The 22,025-nt window shown below is 37.4% G+C and overlaps 1 protein-coding gene across 1 annotated transcript in view; it reads left to right on the top strand.

The window, feature by feature from the left end:
- The first annotated feature begins 296 nt into the window (after positions 1-296).
- Positions 297-22,025, top strand: part of GALNTL6 (polypeptide N-acetylgalactosaminyltransferase like 6) — a 1,130,106-nt gene continuing 1,108,377 nt past the window's right edge. Inside the window, exon 1 of the mRNA XM_024750526.1 lies at positions 297-434. Coding sequence (XP_024606294.1) covers positions 297-434 — 138 coding nt within the window. The remainder of the gene's footprint in view (positions 435-22,025) is intronic.

The following is a 22,025-nucleotide window of genomic DNA, read 5'->3' as shown; positions in this document are numbered from 1 at the left end:
CTCTTTTAGTGGGAGGTCGATAGGCTGAATGATTTCCCCAGTCAAGTCATTTACTTCTGAGCCAATAGATGATGCCTTCGTCATAGTTTTCTGGGGGGAAAGTAACTCTGCGTTGCTTCTGCAGACGCCCAACTCCCTCTGAATCGTGCACCTTGGTGCTGAGCACACAGCAAAAGTTTTTAGCTTCTCCTCAGTTTCTGGTGCTTCTCAGGGGAGAGGAAAGGACTTTGGCTTTAAACACAAGAGGCGGTCAGGGAACCATCTCCTTTAACTTTTCTTCTCTGTGATCATTTGCGATGAAGAGGAAACAGAAGAGATTTCTGCAGATGACTTTGTTATTCATGGTGGCTGTAATTTTCCTGCCCAGTATCGGTCTCTGGTCTCTGTACAAGGATAAACACCTGGTGAAATCGACGGAGCCCGGAGAGCAGCAGGTAAGTGCCGCGCTTACCTGGGAAAGATCCCAGGAGGCTGGTGAGGCTGGTGAGGTTGCAGCCGCGGCCACAGCTAGCAGGTGTGCGGCATCCTTGGGTTCGCTCCCAAGTCTTTGCAGAGCTGATGTTACAGGGCTCCAGACACTTTGGGGTTTAAGCAAGTAGCCGTTTTAAGGTCGCGATCAATGACATGGGAGAAATGCCAAATAAACTAGAAAAGAAGGATGAGAGGCCAGGAGGAAGACATAACCTCTCACCGTTGATCTTTAGGTTGATTTTTGGCTTGAAGTGCATGAAAAGTAACTAACCGTGCTTATTTGTGGGATGTGGGAGAGGGCTTGGTACAAGTTCAGTCTCAGGGAATTGTGTTTGCTTCTCACTGAGTTTGCGTGTCTGTATTAAAGCGAATTGAGCCAGTTAAATCGTGAAACTTGTGAAGGGGTTCTCAAAAACCAAGTTACAGTTTTCTATATTTTTGGTTGTAATTTTTGCTTAGCAACAGCTTTTTGCCCTGTGGAAACGTAAAGTCTCTTTCTCCTTTGCTGTTGCTAAGGTGCGGTGGGGAGGTCTTCAGGCAGTTACTAAGGAGGTCGTTCAGTTTCGCAGTCTGGCGATAAGTTTGTTGCTAAACGCTTACCTTCATGTCTAAAACACCACGTAGTGGATACACACACACACACACACACACACACACACACACACATAATATGCAGTCCCTTAGTGCGTGCATCGCTCATCATATCTTAACATGGATCAAAATAACTATCATTCTTAACAATAAAGCAAAATATCCTTCACAAAATGTTGATGAGATTCAATATTGTTGAATTCTTTGTTTACTAATAAACTAGCTTCTGCGATTAAACTTTTAACAACAGAGTGAAGCCTTCCTCATGATATGGATGTAACACTTCTTCAGCTGGTCCTGTACATCACCTCGGAATATTGATGTTCTTAATTTCAAGGGTCATCACCCATGTACACTATGTACCTTTCACACACAGAAGACGTTTAGGTAGCCCAGTTGTGGACAACAGGAATATTTATTTATGGCAATTAAATATTCGTTCTTATACTTAATAAAGTGGAATTTCTTTTTACACAGTGAGTGGTTAGTTGTAAAATACATGGAAGTAGTCTGCTTTTTCATTATGACAAGTAGTCCTTACCAGTCTCTAAACTTTAAAGATAAATAGTTGCTTATGGGCTTTGGTGGATTGGAATTCTGAAGGAAAGCGCTGACATGCTTTCATTTCGGTTGACTTGTGTCATCCTTTCTAATAGGGGTATAACTTTGATTTGAAGTATATTCTGTCATTCCAATAAAAAAAAGAAGGTGGATACTTTGGATGTGAAACTTTTTTTCCCTGTATAGATCATTTATTTCTCCAACCCTTAAGAGAAGGTGAGATTCTGTTAACATTAGTAGTTAATTATTAAAATTACTATTGTTAAGATTTCCATTCCAATATTGATAAAATGACAAAAACAAAATGATTTTCCCTTGAATTTTGCTAATTCAGTTAACAGCCATCTGGATTATTTGCTGGAATAGCTAACATAAAACACTAATTAATCTTATTAATGATATATTTACAACTTTCCCACCAGCTCTATTGATTTTGACCCTTAATGAGAAATCTGTTTGTTCAATGGCATAAAAAAAATAAAGTATGGCAAACCAGCTCTCTGGCTTGTTATTATAATCTCTAAAACAGTTTTCTTGTTTCTGGTTCTTTTGTGGTACAAATGATATTTAATATCAGGTGAAAAATCAGTGGGTGTGAAAGGAATGGAGCAGCAAGAGAAGGGCTGTTTCTCAAAGTTTCATACCTTGAAGAGTGAATACCTGAGACTGATGGGGATCTTGTAGCATTCCAGCTTGAGAGTCCTAGGTAGCAGTTTTAAAACCAAGAATAAACAAAAGGCAGTATGTGCTGTAAAGTGAATGTTAGTTGCATACTTCAGTATTTTTTAGCCTAAATAATGATCTTAAAACTAATACTTTCTTACAGATACAAAATAAAGTTGAAAAGGTAGAAATCACTTACTGAAAGATAGAATTCATTGTAAAACAGGAAAAGATAAGATTTCATTGGTTTTATTCTATTATTAAATCTAACTGGAAAGAAAATTAGGATATGTTGACATCATTATACAGGTATTGGATAGTAAGTTAAGTCATATATATATATATCTGCATATATATGTGGGTGTGTGTGTATATATATATATATATGCACTTGACCAAGTAAAAAGTGACTTGCAATGAGGAATTAAGCATGCTTAATACTGTGATGTAGTATTTTGCTAATGTGTCTACATTTCAAAGTTAGTAAGTCAGCTAAATACATGTTTCCAATTGAAGCATGTAACTTGACTATCGGGTAATGTGTTATTTAAATTTAGTACTTTCTTTTAAAAAGACGTTTTCATGGTTAATTGCTAACTGTCCTTCAAAAACCATCTTTTACTATATATTATCACCAAGTTGTAAAATGCTATGGGAGGGGATAATGTGCTTATCATTGGCAGTGGTCAGCACTGAAGGAGTCAAAACCAGTCACGTGCCGGAGGAAGAGTCTGGTTTTGCAGCCATTCTGTGGGACAGGGCAGTCCTGGTTCTAAGTGTGGTCCCAGGAGTGGGAAACCTTCACTGTTTTAAACAGTTTAATGTGCTGTGGCTTGCAGGAAAATACTTCATGGAAATTCGACATAATGGAATGGCTAATACTTTAAAAATCCTCTTCACTTGTATCTTATCAGAGCACATCACTAATAGTTTGTGTGTCTACTGCTCAGTATAAACGGTTTTAGTATATTCTGAGAAAAATTAAAGGGAGGTAAAAGAGAAAGCAAACATGGATAGACACTGTGTGTGTTAATTGTCATGATGTTTAGTATTTCACACATATTTTCTCAGGTCTTCTATACTATTACAAGTTAATCATTTGTATTTATAGTACTTTCCTACTAAAAGTAATATGTGTAATAATTCCCATGATATTAAAATATTTGCCCCATCTGTGATGCAGGAAAAATATGAAATAGAAACCCCTAAATTGTTCACCTAAAAGGCTTGTTTTTTCCCCCTCACACAACCAATGAGGAGCAAAAAAATAGTTATAATAATGGAATAATTAAGAGGCCAATTTTATGGTTTGGACTCTGTACGATTGGAATCAAGTTGCAGAAAGAAATATTAAGCTCTTAAGAATTTTAAGATTTCTATGAAAAATTTATAAAAGTAATGATTTTATAAAATATTTTAGAGTTCCTGTTGAGATGTTATTAAATTATCAGTCATAATTGTCATGTTATTTTCGGTTGAGTTATATTCGTTGCTTTTTTGTTGTTACTGGGATGATTTAGGTATCTCCTTTATGTGTTTTAGAAATATATACATGTATTAAAAATCATCTGTTGATAATGAATTCGATATTTAGCTGAAATGATTACTGTATAGTTATTGTATAGTAATTCCTAATTTCATTCTTTCAAACTTTGAATGGCTGCTCTTCTCTGGTTTCAGCTGCAATTGAATTGAAGTTACGTATTTAGATCTTAATTAAGCTGTGCTGTAGGATGATGTTAGAGCAAAACAATATTTTAGAGCAAAACTACTGCATCCAGCATTATTATACCTCTCTTTGTAATCATTTATGCAAGTACAGGTAACTAAAAAGGACCCCAAAACACAATCTTTTCTTAAATACATTAAAGAGATCATTATTTTTTAAAGCAGCTGTAAAGTAGTTCAGCAACTAAGTTGAGATGCAACTCAATTCTCAGTATGAGTGCGAGAATAATAATTCAATAATATTCAGAATATGAAGAGGGTTTTGCAATTTTTGAAATGAAAACAAGGATCGAAATCCCAGAACTTTAAATCACACGTTTTCAGAATTGTTCAGGATGATTTTAGAAGCTTCTGTTTGGCTTGGTTTTTTTACCATATGAAATAAAGCAAAAGACAACACTAGACACCCAAGTCACTTTTAAATTGTAGAACCTTCTTATTTCTTTGTACTTCAGAATTTCTCTTTATAAAACAGGGCTAATCAAGCTTGCATGGTAGGTCCTGAGATCACATCTTGGCTGTGGAAAATACTGTGATGTAATATTTTGCTTTTAATCAGATCCACAAGTAAACTGTACTTGACAGATGTGGGGCCTAACCTCCATTATTTAAAAAACAAAACAAAACAAAACTTTCCTGAGACTCCTCAGCATCTTTGTCCAACTTTTCCAACATCCATCAACACCACACCTGTGAGAGGGAGAATTCATCTTTTTGGCAAGAACTGTTTTCTGTGGCATTTTAAACTTATCTCGTGATGTGAAGATGTCAGATATTTGGAGCCAAGTTTATGCAAACCTTGTCATGCTTTTCTTTGTCACCCTGACCATAAGGCTGCAAGAGTGTCTGTGTTTCTTCTCCAGCAAACATCTTAGATATTGGAAGAGCTAAAAACAGGAAAAAAAAAAAAAAAGTAAGGTTTTCACTCCTCCTGCACTCAGGGTGATGGTACATTGTCAACACACTAGGTGTGAAGTGATGTATTGGTTTGAGCCATACTGTTCTTGATTAGCTAAGATATAGATTTTAAATTAGGGTGCTGGAGGACCTTTTCTTGAATTTATGGAAAATCCGTCCTGACACACTCCAGGATTGCAACACACAGACCCCCATACCAAGTGCCTTAATTATTGGCTGTGACCTAGTGGGTCTGGACATGATTAGTTCACCACCTTGCCCCGTGGGAGGCAGCATGGAACAGTATCTTATGTTCACAGTCTGTTAAAAAATGAGATAGTTTTTTTTTTTTTTTTTCCCTCTCTGTTCATTTCTGAACAAGCTGTGCTGAATCAATTAACCTCCTTTACATTTTATTTTTCTATAAGAGAAACCAAATCAAGGGTGGAATATATAGGCAGAAGGGTAAGAAAGTTCGCTGTTTTAGTGTGTAGAGAAGATAATTGAGTTTTGTGTGTGGAAGTTTTGTCAGGAGTCGCCATGACAACCTGTAGGGAAGTTTGCAATGGCATCTCTCCTTGGAACATTTTATACAAATGAAAGTCAGCTAAGGTGCACCCAGGATAATCTGAAAGAGAGGAAAAGAGTTCAAATAAGTCTTGGTGTAAGTGGCGTGTATCCTCAGGTCAGGAGGTGTTTGGTCCAGCAGCCTCTCATTCTCATTTGCTTGGCTTGCTTATGACGAGGCGATACTTCAGATTCTTAAAACCACCAGACGTGATCACGTTATTCTTCTCCTTCCTTCATTTTTACATATGTGTTTACAAAAGTGCTGTTATAGAGTCAAAGGTGCAAATGTGGAGACCATAACAAAGGTGAAGACAGACTCATAAATGAGGTACTTGCTCTCTTAGGACCTCTGTCCATCACCCCACAGAGCTAAGTATTCCTGAATTAGCTCAAAATGTAGTGGTGATGCTTGAATAGATAACCAAAAAGAACAAATAAGACACGTTTGTGCTGCTGAGAATATGTATTTAGACAGGCACAAAAATATCTATACTGGTTTTATCTAAAGTTGAAAAGAAGGGGCAGGGCATCCAGAAATGTCAAGAAACATTTGGTGAGGAACCCCACCACCCCCAACTAATATGTTAATGTCTGTTACTACCAACTCCAACATGGTGGCCAGAAAGAGGGTGAAGAAATAAAGGTATACCTAGGGTTTAAGGTAAATCACATCAATGTGTTCTTCTACTTTTCTACTTCTAGTTTAGTGGGAAAAAATATGGGCCAGATTGGCAGTATTCTCCAGTTAAATGTATTCATTTCACATACTTATTTAGCAACACACATATACATGTACATGCATCCACACACATGGTCTCACTTATGAAGAAAAAATAAATCCACCCAACTGTTTCACTTTCTACAATTTTTTTTTGTACTTTTGTAACTTCTTGCTTTTTCCATTGCTTTGCCTCTGCAAAAAAACTGTTCATCAGCTGAGTTTGAAGCTCATTTAAATGTTATTAATTTAATTCTGGGAAATATGGAGAGAGAAAGACAAGTGCATGTGTCTCTAGAAGTGTGAAAATCACAATAAGGATTTAGCCTGTGAGAGTTGCACAGATTATAAATAGTGCAAGTTATTGTTACCCAGTAATATTATCAAGGAAGTTGTGGCTGCCAGAGGCCGTGGTGGTGGCTACCATCTCTCTGTTACAGGGAACGGTGTGCCTCAGTGAGAGCAGAAGAGGTTCATTTCGAATTTACTTAAAGTTCTCAAATCCTCAATGGAATGTTACTTCAGTACTTGAAGTCTAGAAGGCCACAGTCAGGAGAATTTATTATCAGTCATTTTGATCTTTTTTATTATACAGTAAGTTCCCTACATAATGAACCTTCAAGTTCAAACTTTCAAAGATACGAACGTGCACTTACATGTCCGGTCACGTGAGTTAGCTCCCGTGCCTGGTGTACATTGTCACCTGCGTGCATCCTGTACAAGTGGTTGTGCTTTTGTGTACTTTACCGTACAGGACTGTACAGAGTGCGGTAGTACAGTATCTTTATTTCTTGCCTGTTCACTCGATGCGAGCCCCAGTATGCCAGCTGTTGTACTGGACTACTGTACTCTTCAAGGTACGGTACTGTAAGATTAAAAATATTTTATTTTTTGCTTGTTTTTTAAGTATTATTTGTGTGAAAAGTATTATAAACCTATCACAGTACAGTACTATATAGCCGATTGTACTAGTTGGGTACCTAGGCTAACTTTGTTGTACCTACGAACAAATTGGACTTTACGAACGCACTCTCGGAGCGGAACTTGTTTGTATGTAGGGGACTTCTTGTAATAAAAGGACCAAATTGTCAGGACTCCCACTCAGGTTTGAGTGAGTTTTTGTTTTTTCTTTTCTTTTTCCTTAAATGTGGTATGTCTCCCCAGCAAGAGAATCCACTTGAACTTAATTTGAGGAGAAATAGCAGAATTTCCATATTGTCTCGTTCTCTTTTAGTAATTAGGCTGGTTCCAGCATGTAGCACTTTGGGACATTTAGCGAGTCATGGGTCTCCCTCAGGTCAGTTTTCTCTAAGTCAGATGGAGCTGATGATACCATTCTTGTGTTGTTATTTATGGTGAGGATTAAATGCTTTGTATCTTGAACAGCATATGATAAGGGTTAATGAATGTAGATCCTTGTTATACATAGTATAAGCGTTTATAAGCAATCATTGCCTTTAGCAAGGTAATTAGTGTTTGCTTAATAAATATTTACAGATGGTTTCTCTTTGCAAGGCAATGTCAAGACAGCACAGCAGAGCAATGAATGTGGTACAGGACTTGCCATGGGACGTTAAATCTGGGGGAGAGGACTGTTGAAGAAACAAATAAATAGGGTCTAGAAAGTAAAAGGGCTTTATTTTTTCCATAATTTTTTGGCCCAGTATTTAAGGACAAGTTGTTAATTTTATTTTACATATAATCATTTATTGCAAAAAAGCTGATCTGTTTTGGTACATTGTACTGAACATTTTTCTAAAATTGAGGCTTTTAATAAAAGAGGAAAAACACAGCGATATTTCTTTGTAGTGACCACCCTGACTTGCTATAACAAATAAAGTCCATGGCTCACATATAGGCATTTTTTTTCCCTACATTAATTACAAGTCAGAGTCTGAGAACTTAAACTTTTGTTGTTTAAGTCTTGGTTATCAGAGGCACTGAATAATTCTGAAGACAAAAATTAAAAAGCTGAGTGGAAATGATTGTTAACTACTTCAGTAACTAGGAAGCTCTTTATAGGGTAACTGTTTCCTTCAGTAGAGTTAGGGGGATACAGAAAAAGCATATGGTGTTGTACCCCTTCTTAATTTTCTCGCTAGTGAATTAGAGCGATACAATTGATATTCATGAAACAAAGAAACAAGCAGTACACGGGAGCATTTTCTGTGTGTGCGCTGGGCTTTTAGAAAAGGAAGAGAATGATTGGAACTCCTGCAGGCCTTCATTCCTACAGGGTTGAGCCCTGTCTTGTTATGAAAATTAGACAGGGTTGGGTTTAGGCTGAGGGGAAGTCAGATACTTCAGGTTCTCATGCTGGTCTCACCACTTTCCAAGATACATTCTCTTGGGCAAGACATTTTACATCTTTGAACCACGGTTCCTCATATGTTGACACAGATAGACCCTCCTAAAGGGTAGCAGAGGGAACAAATTGGATTAATATATGCAAATGGATTCATAATAAATACTCAGTTGAGGGAAGCTTAGCAAATAGTATTACTACCATGTTTTCAGTTTTTAGAATACCCATAGAAGGTAGTAAATAAACTTAATATTGTGTACATCTAATAAAGATATAATAAAACTTATAAAGTATACCACTATCGATCTGCCTGTCCATTATTGATAAAATAGATGTTTATTTGGTATGTGCAGAATGCTGTGTAGCCCCTGAGGCAAATGAGTGGTGAAGAGAGAAATCTGTTTTCAATGAGCTTACGATTTATTAGTTAAGAAAAGGCATGTACGACACCTATAATATAGGGATGGATTAAATAATTTTTTAAGAAATAGATATTCTAATTATTTAGAGTTTAGAAGAGGTAGAGAAAACATGTTCTTGTGTGATATTTATGTCGGGCCCTAAGGGTTTTCTGTACTGATTTAATCCTCCAGTGATTCATTGAGACAGGTGCTTCTATAGAACCCCGATTCACAGTTAAGTAAGGTGCAAAGACAAAATTTGAGTCCATGTCCTCTGGGTCCATAAGAAGAGAAAATAATGATCTGTGTTAACAGCTACATAGTTTATGGCAAGTGAGGACTCTGAAAAGGTCACTGGGTTTGATAGTTACTTGTACTCTCGGGATGGTAGTTACACAGAGTAGTAGAGGACTAAACAAAATTGTAAAAGATTAAATGGAAAGACTAATCGATAAGAGTTATCGGTGGGATCGACGTTGACATTAAAGGGCTGAATGTGGGGTCCTGGTTGACAGGAGACAGTGGAAGCGAGAAGAAGGCTGGTGCAGAGAGAGAGTGAGGAACTGGCCACTGAAGAGGATGCAGGTGGTGCAAACAAGCAGGAGAGATGCAGGAAAGCTTGTCATGAGCTAAATGGTAAATTCAGAGCCTGTGCTTTTAATAGTTTGAGAGCCTCTTGGCAGGGAGGTCTGAGAATTTCCCTATGCGGTTGTCTTACTAATCTGTAGAGGTAATTAAACATTTGTGAAATGTTCCGTAAAATGGGAAACTATATCTTATCTATCTATCTGATATATATATAATTGAAATTATATATGTATTCCTATAATAACAACTGAAGACTGTAATATTGAATGAGGATGCCAAAAAGCCATGCAGCCACCTGACCAATAAGACAACAATGTACTTGTCAAAATCAATGCAGATAATGAGCAGATACACGGAGTAAAGGAAAAAAGCAAGGCATCAAGTTGATGATAGGGTAGATGGTGGGAAGGGGTGGCGGTATTTATTATAAGGATAAGGAGATAATAGTCTTCAGTTGCTGAGAATTTCAAAATAGTTTAGGAATAATAAAAGTAATAAAATGATTATGATACAAGCAATAAGAATAAAATAGTAAAAGATACTATATTAATAATAAAGTTATATAACAGTGAGTTCTTACCATGTATAAGATACCATGTTAAGCTGTTCTTAACTAGTCACAACAAACATGAAATACGTAAAATTGCTATCCTATATTGTAAATGCAAAGTGATTTCTTAAAAATTTATCAAGATCATACAGTGTTTATTCTACCAGTACAAAATGTTGGACTATGTATAATGTCCCATATAATGCAACTACATTGGAAATATCCTAGACCATAGCAACACAAGAAAATTATATATTAACTCAACTGTGAAAGGAAACAGGCAGTAGTTAAGGGCACGGACGTTAGAGCCAGGCTGCCTAGTTTTAGTTCCAGTTCTTGCTACCTGTTTGACCTTGAGCAAGTTATTTCTCTTCTCTGAGTCTTAGAGTTCCTGTTTCTAAAATGGGTATAAAAACATTTCTCACTTGATTCAGTTGATGTGAGGGTTAAATAAGTTGATGTGCATAAAATGCTTGGAAAACCGGATTGCACATAGCAAGCTATTTTTTAAACATTTATTTTGTTTTTTTAATTGAAGTTGATGTACAGTATTATGTACATTACAGCTGTACAATATAGGGATTCACAATTTTTAAAGTTTATACTCCACTTGTCGTTATAAAATATTGGTTATATTCCCCCTATTGTACAATGTATCCTTGTAACTTATTTTATACATAATAGTTTGTACCTTGTACTCCCCTCCCCCTATATTGCCCCTCCCCCCTTCCCTGTCCCCACTGGTAACCACTGGTCTGTTCTCTGTATCTGTGAGTCTGCTTCTTTTTCGTTATAATCACTAGTCTGTAGTAGTTTTTAGATTCCACATGTAAGTGATATCATGCAGTATTGGTCTTTCTCTGTCTGACTTATTTAACTTAGCGTAATACCCTCCAATTCCATCCATGTTACTGCAAATGGCATCATTTCATTCTTCCTTTTATGGCTGAGTAATATTCCATTGTGTATATGTAGCATATCTTCTTTATCCACTCATCTGTCAATGGACACTTAAATTGCTTCCATATCTTGGCTATTGTAAATAATGCTGCTATGAACATTGGGGTGCATTTCTCATTTTGAAATAGCAAGCTATTTTAAAGAGTTAGCTATTATTACCTGTTAGAATCTAGAGAACTGAGGTTGGATAAAAAGGAAAAGTACGTCCCTACACCATCTCTTTCACAGACCCATCATGAGGATATAAATATTTTTGCATTTAAAAAAAATATTTGAAGCACTTTTAACTTCTTTCTCTTTCAGTTTTTTACTCTCAGTAGCCCATACAGAAATAATACAGCTCTTACTTTGAAAGTTTTCCTAATTTGAACCAAGGTCTCATACAGCCCTACATGTCAGGAGCAAACTAGGTTTCATCAGGGAACTTAGTTCTTCCTGCCATATCCATTGACACCAGTGCTCTTGTGAGGACCTTGCCCCCAGGTTTTTCGTGGCTTTCTCTCCACATGGTGTTGATTTCTCAGTAAGTACTCTGCCCTCAAGGGATAAAAACTATTTTATAAAACGTATCATTAAATCAGCCTAAGCTTCCAAAGAGGATTATCTAAGAAGGTCTTCGAGGTTGAATATTTTATTATTTTACGTAACTGGAATTTAAAGGTTATTTTCTGGTTCCTTCAACGGTCATGTAGAATTGGAAAAACCAAGAGTGAGGCTGCTACAGACTAGAGCAGAATAGTCGCTTGAGGAATGAAGTGTCGCCTTAATCCCTCTTCCAGTGCTTCAAGGAAGGAACTGCCTGGAAACACAGTAATTGCCAACTGTATGAAACTGGGAGGTGAGGGGAAGTAAAAATGCTCTAATTCCACAGTGGAGGGAATTTTATCATTTCTTAGTTTAGTTTAACAGAGGGTGTCAGGTTAACAACTATGTAACAGGACTGTGTCTCCGCTTCACTTCCTCAGAAACTTTCAACTTTTCTTCCACGAGCTGAAGGAAATTACGTTTTGCTCTGCAAAATCCTCAGCACTTCTAGGTGAAGATCTTGAGTTCTAATATATGAAATATGGATGGAAAGATAAACACCGGGGACGCCAAGGGGATCTTATTCAAGAAAGCGTAGAAATACAAGCCAATCTCTCACCTTACCCCCGTCCTCTCCTTTTTCCGGCTCAGAGCCTTCTTACCTCCCCTCTTCCCTTTGAAGTTTTCCTTAAAGAAACATTTCATGCAGGGATTGATTTGATCAATTCTCAGCCCTATGAATGGATGGAAGCCTTGAAACACTTGAAAAAAAAACAAACAACAAAACCTCGAGTCTTCTGCATCATAAAAAAAGATTCTGTTGAGGCTAATTGCATTTCCGAGTTTTGAAATCCGTGAGATGTGAGAAGCCTTTTTTTTAGCTCGAGGCTTCTGCTGTTTGTTCTTTGTTGCTATTGTTTGTCATACTGGCAGCCGCCACCTTCTTCCAAACTATGTAATCAGAAAGTAAATATCGCTTAGTTGTGTCACCCCAAGGGAAATGATCTTTTGTCAGTTAAAAGTACGAACTGGCACAATGAAGCCGAAACTACCAGGAAAGAATCGATCTCTGCCTTCCTGTTTAGCTCTCTTCCCTGTTTTCCAAAGCTGCTTTCCCCCGCCCCCCTCCTCTTCCCTCCTAGATCCCCCAGGCCTCCTCCTCTCTTATTAAGCTCAGCAGACAGCTTGGGCTTATTCTTCACTGAAACCATAGAATGTTCATATTGAGAGAAGCAAGACTTCATGCCGTAAAATCAGAAAAAGTACCTGCATTATTTCCCAGTTGTCTACACGTCTCCTGTCACCATGCAACATGCTTTAGGATAAATGTGGAACTTCTATCCAGATTATGGCTCACAACTTTTTTTTCTAGCAATTTCCCGTATTGACTTTTTTCTTCTCATTCGTTTTCAGCCTTTTCCTCTTTGATCCATCCTTCACATCAGTACTGCTCAGGTTTCTAAAATAAAGCAAAGGAAATATCCCTCAGGGCCACACAACCCTAGACCTACTGCCCTATCTTTCTCCTTCTCTTTTATGTATTTATGTTTTTTTTTTTTTTTTTTTTTTGGCTGTGTTGGGTCTTCCTTGCTGCGCACGGGCTTTCTCTAGTTGTAGTGCGTGGGGGCTACTCTTCGTTGCGGTGCGCGGGCTTCTCACCACGGTGGCTTCTCTTGTTGCCGAGCACGGGCTCTAGGTGCGCGGGCTTCAGTAGTTGTGGCATGCGGCCTCAGTATTTGTGGCTCGCGGGCTCTAGAGTGCAGGCTCAGTAGTTGTGGCGCACGGGCTTAGTTGCTCCCCAGCATGTGGGAACTTCCCGGACCAGGGCTCGAACCTGTGTCCCCTGCATTGATTCTTAACCACTGGATTCTTAACCACTGCGCCATCAGGGAAGCCCTCTCCTTCTCTTAATAATCAAACTTGATGCCTCTGATTTCTGACTTTCTCCTGCTTCTACACACCTCAGGCTGGGTCCAGCTCCTCTGTCGTACGCTAACTGCCTTCACCAGTGTCACCAGAAGCCTCTTGGTAGTTAATTCCAAAAGTACTTCTCACTAGTCCTATTACTTGAGAGAATTTAAACACTCTCTCTTACTTGAAACAATCTTCATCTGAGGAGAAGAGGTGGTGGGTTGGGAGACTTGAGCAGAGAATAGGTTGGGAAAAGCAATGTTGGAAAACGAAAAAGAAGGCAGAACAGAAAACCACAGAGTGATTCTTCGCGAGTAATGTCACTTCACCGTGCAAATGCCTGTTTCAGTTCTCTCCCCGCTGCCCATCCCAACCATCACCCATACACAAACAAACACATCCACCAGAGTCCTGAACAGACTCCTGAAAATATCCTATTCCTCAGGGTCTCTACAATTACTTCTTGTTTGGGACTTGCCCTGGGAGGGAGGGCAACTCACTCAGACCCTCATCACTCCCGTTATCCTATTTCAGGGGATAATACCTACATCGTGACGTATAATCCAAATTTCCCTTTGAGCATATTGTCCACACATCAATCTGAAATCTAGAAACAGGTATTTTAAACTTTCAGTGTCTGAAATGAAATTCCTGTTTCCTTCCACTCCCTACACCTGTTCTCCTCCTGTGTCTCTTGTCTAAATGAAGTTCACCGTCATCCATCTGGGTACTTGTTATAATTGGGACCTTCATTATCTCGACTCTCAAATTCAATTATTTGCTAAGCACTAGCAATTCTTCAGAAAATATCTCTCTCGAATTCATCCGAATCTCTCTATCCTCATTGTCTCCACCGTGGTTGGACATAAACACTTCACTGGATTTCTGTAGGGGACCCTTCACTTGGTCCTCCCACCTCCAGCCTGGGCCTCTCTCTGATCTACCCTGAGGGCAGCCAACGCGGTGGATCCAGAATGCTTAACCCAACAGGCCACTGTGATCTGTAAATCTATTCATTGATGCCTTTAAAATTCAAATTCTTAAATATGCCTTTACCATTTTAAATTCTTAAGGAACCGGACTGCTCACTGCCAATTCCCTAAACTCCAACCACTTTGAACTTTTTTACGTTTCTGAGAATATCATGGGTTTTTTTTCCTCTAGGAATTTGCATAGATTTCATCTTCAGTCTTGCTTGGGTAGTTTCTACTTTTCTTCACGCTCTCCCTGGGAAACATTTTCTCATCTCCCATCTTGGGTTAAGTAGCTTTCCTAAATGTTTCCTAAGAAAAAATGTCTTTTTCCCATCTTTTTGATGGAATGTAGTTGGTATATTAACTACCTGTTTAGGTAGTTTATTTGTCATTAATCAGTAAGTGTTTAAACTTAGTAGTAGGCCAAATGGTGCCCCCCTAAAGATATGTCCATATACTAATCCATCAAACCTGTGAACGTTACCTTAGCTGGAAAAAGGGTCTTTGCAGATGTAATTAATTTAAGGATCTTTAGATGTGAACATCGTTCTGTATGATCCTGCTGGGCCCTAAACCCAGTGACAAGTGTCCTTATAAGAGACACACAGGGGAGATTTGATGGACAGAAGGGAACACAGAAGAGGGAGATGCAGGGAGAAGGAGACAGGGATTGGAGGGATGGGCCCCTGAGCCATGGAAGCTGAGGAACCCCGGCAGCCCTAGAAGCTGAAAGAGGCGAGGGAAGATTCTCTCCTAGAGGCCCCAGACCTGGTGCAGCCCTGCCCACACCTTGTTTTGGGTTTCTGGCCTCCAAAACTGTGAGAGAATGTATTTCTCTTGTTTTAAGCCACTTAGTTTGTGGTAATTTGTACCGCAATCCCAGGCATCTAGTACAGTGAGGACTTGCTTTTCATGTTCCACTGTTTAATTCCAGAGCCTAGCATTACCTGCCCACAAATTAGGCCCTCAACAAATATTTCTTGAAAAAACGAAGAGTGATAGACATGAGTTGTTGTCTGTGTACTGAACTTATTTGAGCTCAGCTATAGATGTACAAAAAGATTACAGTATGCACAACTCAATGTGTATGTCTAAATAGCATGTTAGGTTTATGAATATAAGGAAGTAAGCTATGTCATACTCATGAATTAGGGTTCCATTTACATGTTTTTGTTCTGTCAATCTCACCCTGACTAAATGTGCTATTATGTCAACACTTGACCGATTCTGAAAATCACAATGAGATTTCATCATATAACTATCTGAGTATAGGACACATGTATGACACCAATAACTTCAGTGAGAAAAAGATAGTCACCTTTGGACAAGGCAATGAGAAGATAAAGAACAAAGTAAAATAACTGAATCTACTTTTTCCCTAATTATGTAAACACCGGTAGTATAACTCTTACATTAATAACTACTGTGGCAATTTAGGAAAGGCTTATTTTTACTATTTTTTTAATTTTTATTTATTTATTTTTTTGCGGTACACGGGCCTCTCACTGTTGTGGCCTCTCCCGTTGCGGAGCACAGGCTCCGGACGCGCAGGCTCAGCGGCCATGGCTCACGGGCCCAGCCGCTCCGCGGCATGTGGGATCTTCCCGGACCGGGACACGAACCCGTGTCCCCTGCATCAGCAGGCGGATTCTCAACCGCTGCGCCACCAGGGAAGCCCGCGGAAAGGCTTATTTTTAAAACTTTACTAATTAATAAAAAAAGCCTGTAGTTGAGTTCATTAATACAACCTTCAAGGGAGTACAAAGCAGCACAGTGCATTGAAAGAAGTGATTTTGGAAGTACAGATTGATGTACTTCAAGGGGGTTATTTTAATTTCAGTGTTTCAGACCTCAAGATGTCTGTTAGTTTGATTCTCAAGTGCAGGCCTTCGTTTGAACAGCTCCCCTCCTTTTGAAAAAAGTCTACCTCGATTTACCTGTGTTTATTTTAATGAGCAGTTGTGCGTCAGGGATGTTGAAGCCGGGAGAGAAAGGGCGAACATTCAAGGGTAAAACTTATGAAAGAGATTAGGAAAACATTATAAGAACTAGAGAAGATGTGACAAGCTTTATTTGGTAGAAGCAGATTTAATACAGTGTCTTGGGGAAAAATCTCATACTGTTCTGATAATTAAGTAGCATTGTGTTTGATGAGATGGCCCCACAGCGTTTTTCACAATGCTACATTACGTCAAGCGCATTCGTTATAGGTCCTCTTGTTTGTACTAGTATTATGGTCAGCTTTGATTTTGGAACTTTTTTATTCTGACATTTCTATCGGCAAGGCACCTCACTTTGACCTGCTTTCATTTCAGTTGCTTTTGTGTTCATCTCAATAGTGTATGAAAATGATTTTCAACACAAGGAAGTTTATTGACTGTATTCAGTTTTAAAAAGATGTGCAGAAATACATTAGAAGGAGTTGTTTAAATCAGGTCTTTTCTCTTAATGTTATCCATTCAATGACATTTGTAAGTCAGAATGTCATTGAAAATGTTCTTATAATTGGAGAAAAATAATACATGCTCTCACGTATTATGACGCATTGACTTGTGTCATAATATTTAGATGCTAAAACAGAACTTTCTAGGTGCTGTCACCTAACAAAATCATGTCCGTGGGTATTGCATTAATTATGAGAAAATATGTGCATACATTTTTAAGCACCTTGTCAGAACGGAACACCAAAGATTTTTTTTCCTGTTTACAACTCTTCATGTAATTTTACATGGTTTCTCTGAGCTTCTCCAATTACATACTTTCGTTTATTTGAGATACTTTCTGTCTTTGTCAGTGATCTAATGGAAATATACTTATTCTGGTTGGTTCCTCAGTATCTTTCATGTAGATATATACAAATACTAATTTTTGTGATAATTTTCACATGAAAAGGTTTTCATTTTACTGATGCAATGTATAAATTCTGATGAAAATTTCTTTAAAGAATACATTTTAAAATATTTTAACCTCAGTACAGCAATCAAATATTTGCTTCGGTTATTTGTTTTAAAATATATACACTACCAAACGTAAAATAGATAGCTAGTGGGAAACAGCCACATAGAACAGGGAGATCAGCTCGGTGCTGTGTGACCACCTAGAGGATTGGGATAGGGAGGGTGGGAGGGAGGGAGACGCAAGAGGAAAGAGATATGGGAACTTATGTATATGTATAACTGATTCACTTTGTTATAAAGCAGAAACCAACACACTATTGTAAAGCAATTATACTCCAACAAAGATGTTTAAAAAAAAATTGGAAGCTTCTAATATGTTTGTCAGCATTTTCTCATTCGTTTTATTATTTTTTGCAAACTAGTCTGGAAGATGGGAAGGATACTCCCTATTAACATATAGATCTTATAAATCAATTTATTTCATTTCTTATTGGCTTGTGTCTCCTTTTAATTTTTGTACCCATGACTAGTTTTAGATAGTGTTTTCCTTCCAGTATGTGGGGCACTGAATATTTATGCATATACGTAGATATATGTATTTTCATATATGTCATAGGCATGTATGAATTTTGTCCATTGTCAGCATTGATATGTGAGTGCACTGCAAGAAAGTATTGAATAATAATTTTGTTTCTTGCTTTAGCAAACGTCATTTTGTCCTCTGGTTTATTGGGTTTGCGTATGAATCACTTTGCTGTACGCCTGAAACTAATACAACATTGTAAATCAACTATATTCCAATATAAAATAAAAATTAAATTAAAAATAAAGCTATGACTAAAAAAAATATCACTTAGGAATAATGAATAAGAATGATTTTTTTCTTTTTTACAATGGGCCCAGGTGAAAGAGTTGCAAAGTTAAAGCATAAAGGGTAAGTGGGTTTTTCTGCTAGCTGGTGGTGAGTATTTGCAGCTAATATGTATATATTTCCAGACAAACATAAACATGCAGTCCTACCATCAACAAAGCAAAATGCTTAAGGTCACTTGTCCTCATTTCAATACAAATACCCAGAATTACACATCTGGGGACTACTTTTCAGTTTGTAAGTTTTCCCTTAAATGCTCACTTTAATCAATATAAAATAGTGTGAGATGTTCCAGATCTGATTTTGGTGACTGTCCCCTATGCCCTGTTCCACATGACCTAGTTAGTGGCATGCTAAGTGGGGTTAGCAGTAGGTACTATGAAATCTAGGGGGAGATAGTAGAAATAGCTTTCCTTTTTGCCTGAATGTGAAGTACAGTATACGTTGTTTATCACACCATACAGTGGATGCACAGTGAATGGCTATAGACTGGTGACTAACATTTTCCATACATTTGTGTTCCATTTATTAAAGATATTTATTGGCAATAATTAATGCTATCTGTAGATGGACTCTCCGAGTTTTCAAGTATCCTAGTCCAATTTTAATTATTAAATAGACACTGCATTTAGCCACGATTTGTAGACACCGATAATATTAAGAACAGACTGAAGCTAGAGAAGAAAAATAATTCTCTTCCGCCATAAACCACCTGAATACGTGGTTAAAATCTTAACGATTCTGAAATTTTGATCACTTTCTTTTCTGCTAGTGGTTTCTATATGTTTCACTTGCACGTTGTGTTTCTGTTGTTTAAGCATAGTGTCATAGTTTGAATGTTACATAAAATGTGTTTCTATACAATGGTAAGCAGGAGTGTATTTTTCTGCTCTTCAGCAACTCCAGTTGCTAACAGTACTGTCCACGTTATAACAGAGCATCAGATGACTCTGTTGCTAAGTTAGCCTTCGTCTGGATTTATAATAACACAGACTTTGACCTACTCAGTAAACATGCGGTCTAGCCTATTAACATAAATACACTCAACTGTGGGAATTGTTTTAGAACATGCTTACACATTCTGTTTTATTTTTCCCGTAAATGACCGTGGTTCTCTAACCCATGCTGTTCCTTATCCTCTAAAAACACAATGCTGTAGCAAAATTATTTCAACTGTTTGAAAATGCTGAGCAAACATGCAGTGTGATCTCCTTTTCATGACACTTTGCATGCATGTTTTCATGCTCTTGTCATGAATTAAGAAGCTGCTTGAACTGAAATATCCAAAAAAGACTTCATTCATTTATTAAATTAACTTTTTTTTTTTTCAGCCAAGTCTTCATATTTCCTGGCTTTAGGATAAAGCTTGGAACCCAGTTTGTAAGCAGATGCTCTAGTACAAAAAAATAATGTTCAATTTCAGGGAATTCTGTGATTTTGCGTTTCAGCCAAGTCTTCATATTTCCTGGCTTTAGGATAAAGCTTGGAACCCAGTTTGTAAGCAGATGCTCTAGTACAAAAAAATGTTCAATTTCAGGGAATTCTGTGATTTTGCCTGTAATTATTTTAAACCAAATATTGTTTTCCCATCGGCCAAATGAGGTTGATTGCCATTTCAAGATAAGTAAAATAATCTTGTCTAACTTTCTCATAAGTCAGATGAGAAAACTAAGCAAACTTGTTAGCCAAAACAACACTGGGAATGACCAGGCAAGCCTGGGCTGAATTCCAGTCTTAATTTTCCTGAGACTCAAGAAGTTTTCCATATAACAGCGCTGCTTTGCAAAGGTGTTCCTAATACTTCCGTCCTTTGGGAATGTCACACTGGAAGCTGAGATTGATTGGCTTGGTAATTTAGGGCACCAATCCTAGTAAACTCTCCAAATAGTTCTTTTACAGGGAAACAACATAATAAAGTACTGTAAGATTTTCTCTTACATTCCGTACAATATAGAGTGGTTGATAGACATTACATTTTATACACACTTACAATATGTGATGGTTAACAGATTTGAGGAAGAGGGAGGATACACTAGTGCTGGAAAGTGCAGATATGCCCTTTAAAGGTCTGTCCCTAGAAGGTCATGACAAGTGGTCTCCTCTGTTACTGCCACAGGCTGGGGGTAAAGGACTAGAGACATCGGTCAGGCGCATTTAGATAAAAGATCCAGGCTGGTGCCTATAGAGAAAAGTTGGTGAAAGTAGGAGGGAGTGCTTTATGGTTGGTGGTTTGTTTTGTTTTCGCCACAGGGTGTAGAGTTATTTCAGTTGAAGAACCTTGTAGAGAGGACACTTAGCCACTTAGCTGCAATGTTTGTATCACAGTTAACAAGGAGAATGAGAGTCATAAAACTAAAGGCAACACCTAGATTTACCACTTAAAGAACATTCTGCATGTTCCTCTCAGCATTTTCACTCTGTGTTCAGATTTTGGAAAAAAAAATTTGGGGCTAACACATTATTTAGAGGTTAAGAGTAAATTTGAATGGATTTGTGAGGTCATTGAGCACATTTTCTGTTTAATTTTCCTTGGTTTTCTACTTATGTTACTGCAACAATAGAATACAGTGTTCTACTTTTAAAAATATGCAAAATACTGTAGAAAAATAGAAAACATCTGTCTAAGTTCAACTAGGTCGTTTGTGTGGTTATGTGAGTGTATGCATGGGTCCACCTTTGCATATGTCATGCGATGGATCTGTTTTACTCTTTAATATTTAACATGTGTTATATGCTAGATTATTTGCAGTTTTATTTAGGTCTTAAAGCTTAACAATAGTTTATACCTCTGGTTTAATAATATGGATTAGCTGTAAAATATATTAGTTATGTAGACTGGTAACTTAGTACACAGTATGTAACATACATTCGATACCTATAGTGGCATAGATCTTTATATTGTATTTTATTATTTATGGATACAGAATTACTTTTTAAAGCTATTGACGGTCTCTAATTACATGCTGTGACATATTGAGAAAATAGAAAATAATTATGTTGAATTAATCAATAAATAATAAATTACTTTTCTACATTGTTACCAGTATATGTCTATAGTTACTTGCTAATGGTTAAGTACATTTCATGACATATCTTGTCATGTTAAAGACAACTTATCAACTTGATCGTTAGTCTTCTCATTTTAAAATAACAGTAGTTAATAGAATAATAAACATATTGGTTTGTTTAAAGAAAGATGAGAAAATTTCTGGAAAGTTCTTGTAATATAACGTGTAATCAATTGATAGGAGGAGGGGGAGGAATATTAACTGCGATTTCTACATATTCATTTGAATTATGTAATATTTGGAGCTGAAGAGAATGGTAAGGTGATTTACCATTTATCCAGGTGGTGTCACAAAATAATAAAACTAATAGGAATAGGATTTCCTTCCTTGACACCTTTTCTCTTCTAGTATTGCCTTGGAGGGGTGGGCACTGAGATAGTGAGCTTAGTATCAGTTCTTCATGAATCTGGGTTGTGCTCTGACTTCAGAAAAGTGCTTGATGGAAATATATATTTTTAATTGTGTGAGAATAGCTGATTATTTCTTCTAATTTTACATCCCACCTTTCTGGAAACAGCTCACTATTCCTTCAGAGTCTGCACTGTCCAGTATTCACCAACACGGAACCAAGCTTATGAACTCTGGGGCAATAATGAGAGTTAAATACTTGCTTAAGAGCCAATCAAAATATTTGTTTTTATAATTGATTATTCCTTAGGAAGAACTTAAGACAGTAAAAAGATATGGAAATATAATGTACCTGTTCTCATCTTTGGAAATAATACAGAACAAATAAAACTGAAGAAAGCCTCAGCCCCTGCCATGTACATTCCTTA

The sequence above is a fragment of the Neophocaena asiaeorientalis genome, unplaced genomic scaffold (genome assembly GCF_003031525.2).
Source record: "Neophocaena asiaeorientalis asiaeorientalis breed wild unplaced genomic scaffold, Neophocaena_asiaeorientalis_V1.1 scaffold180, whole genome shotgun sequence".
Classification (NCBI taxonomy): Eukaryota; Metazoa; Chordata; class Mammalia; order Artiodactyla; family Phocoenidae; genus Neophocaena; species Neophocaena asiaeorientalis.
Note: the sequence above shows the minus strand (reverse complement) of the source record. Positions and strands in the feature narration are given on the sequence as shown.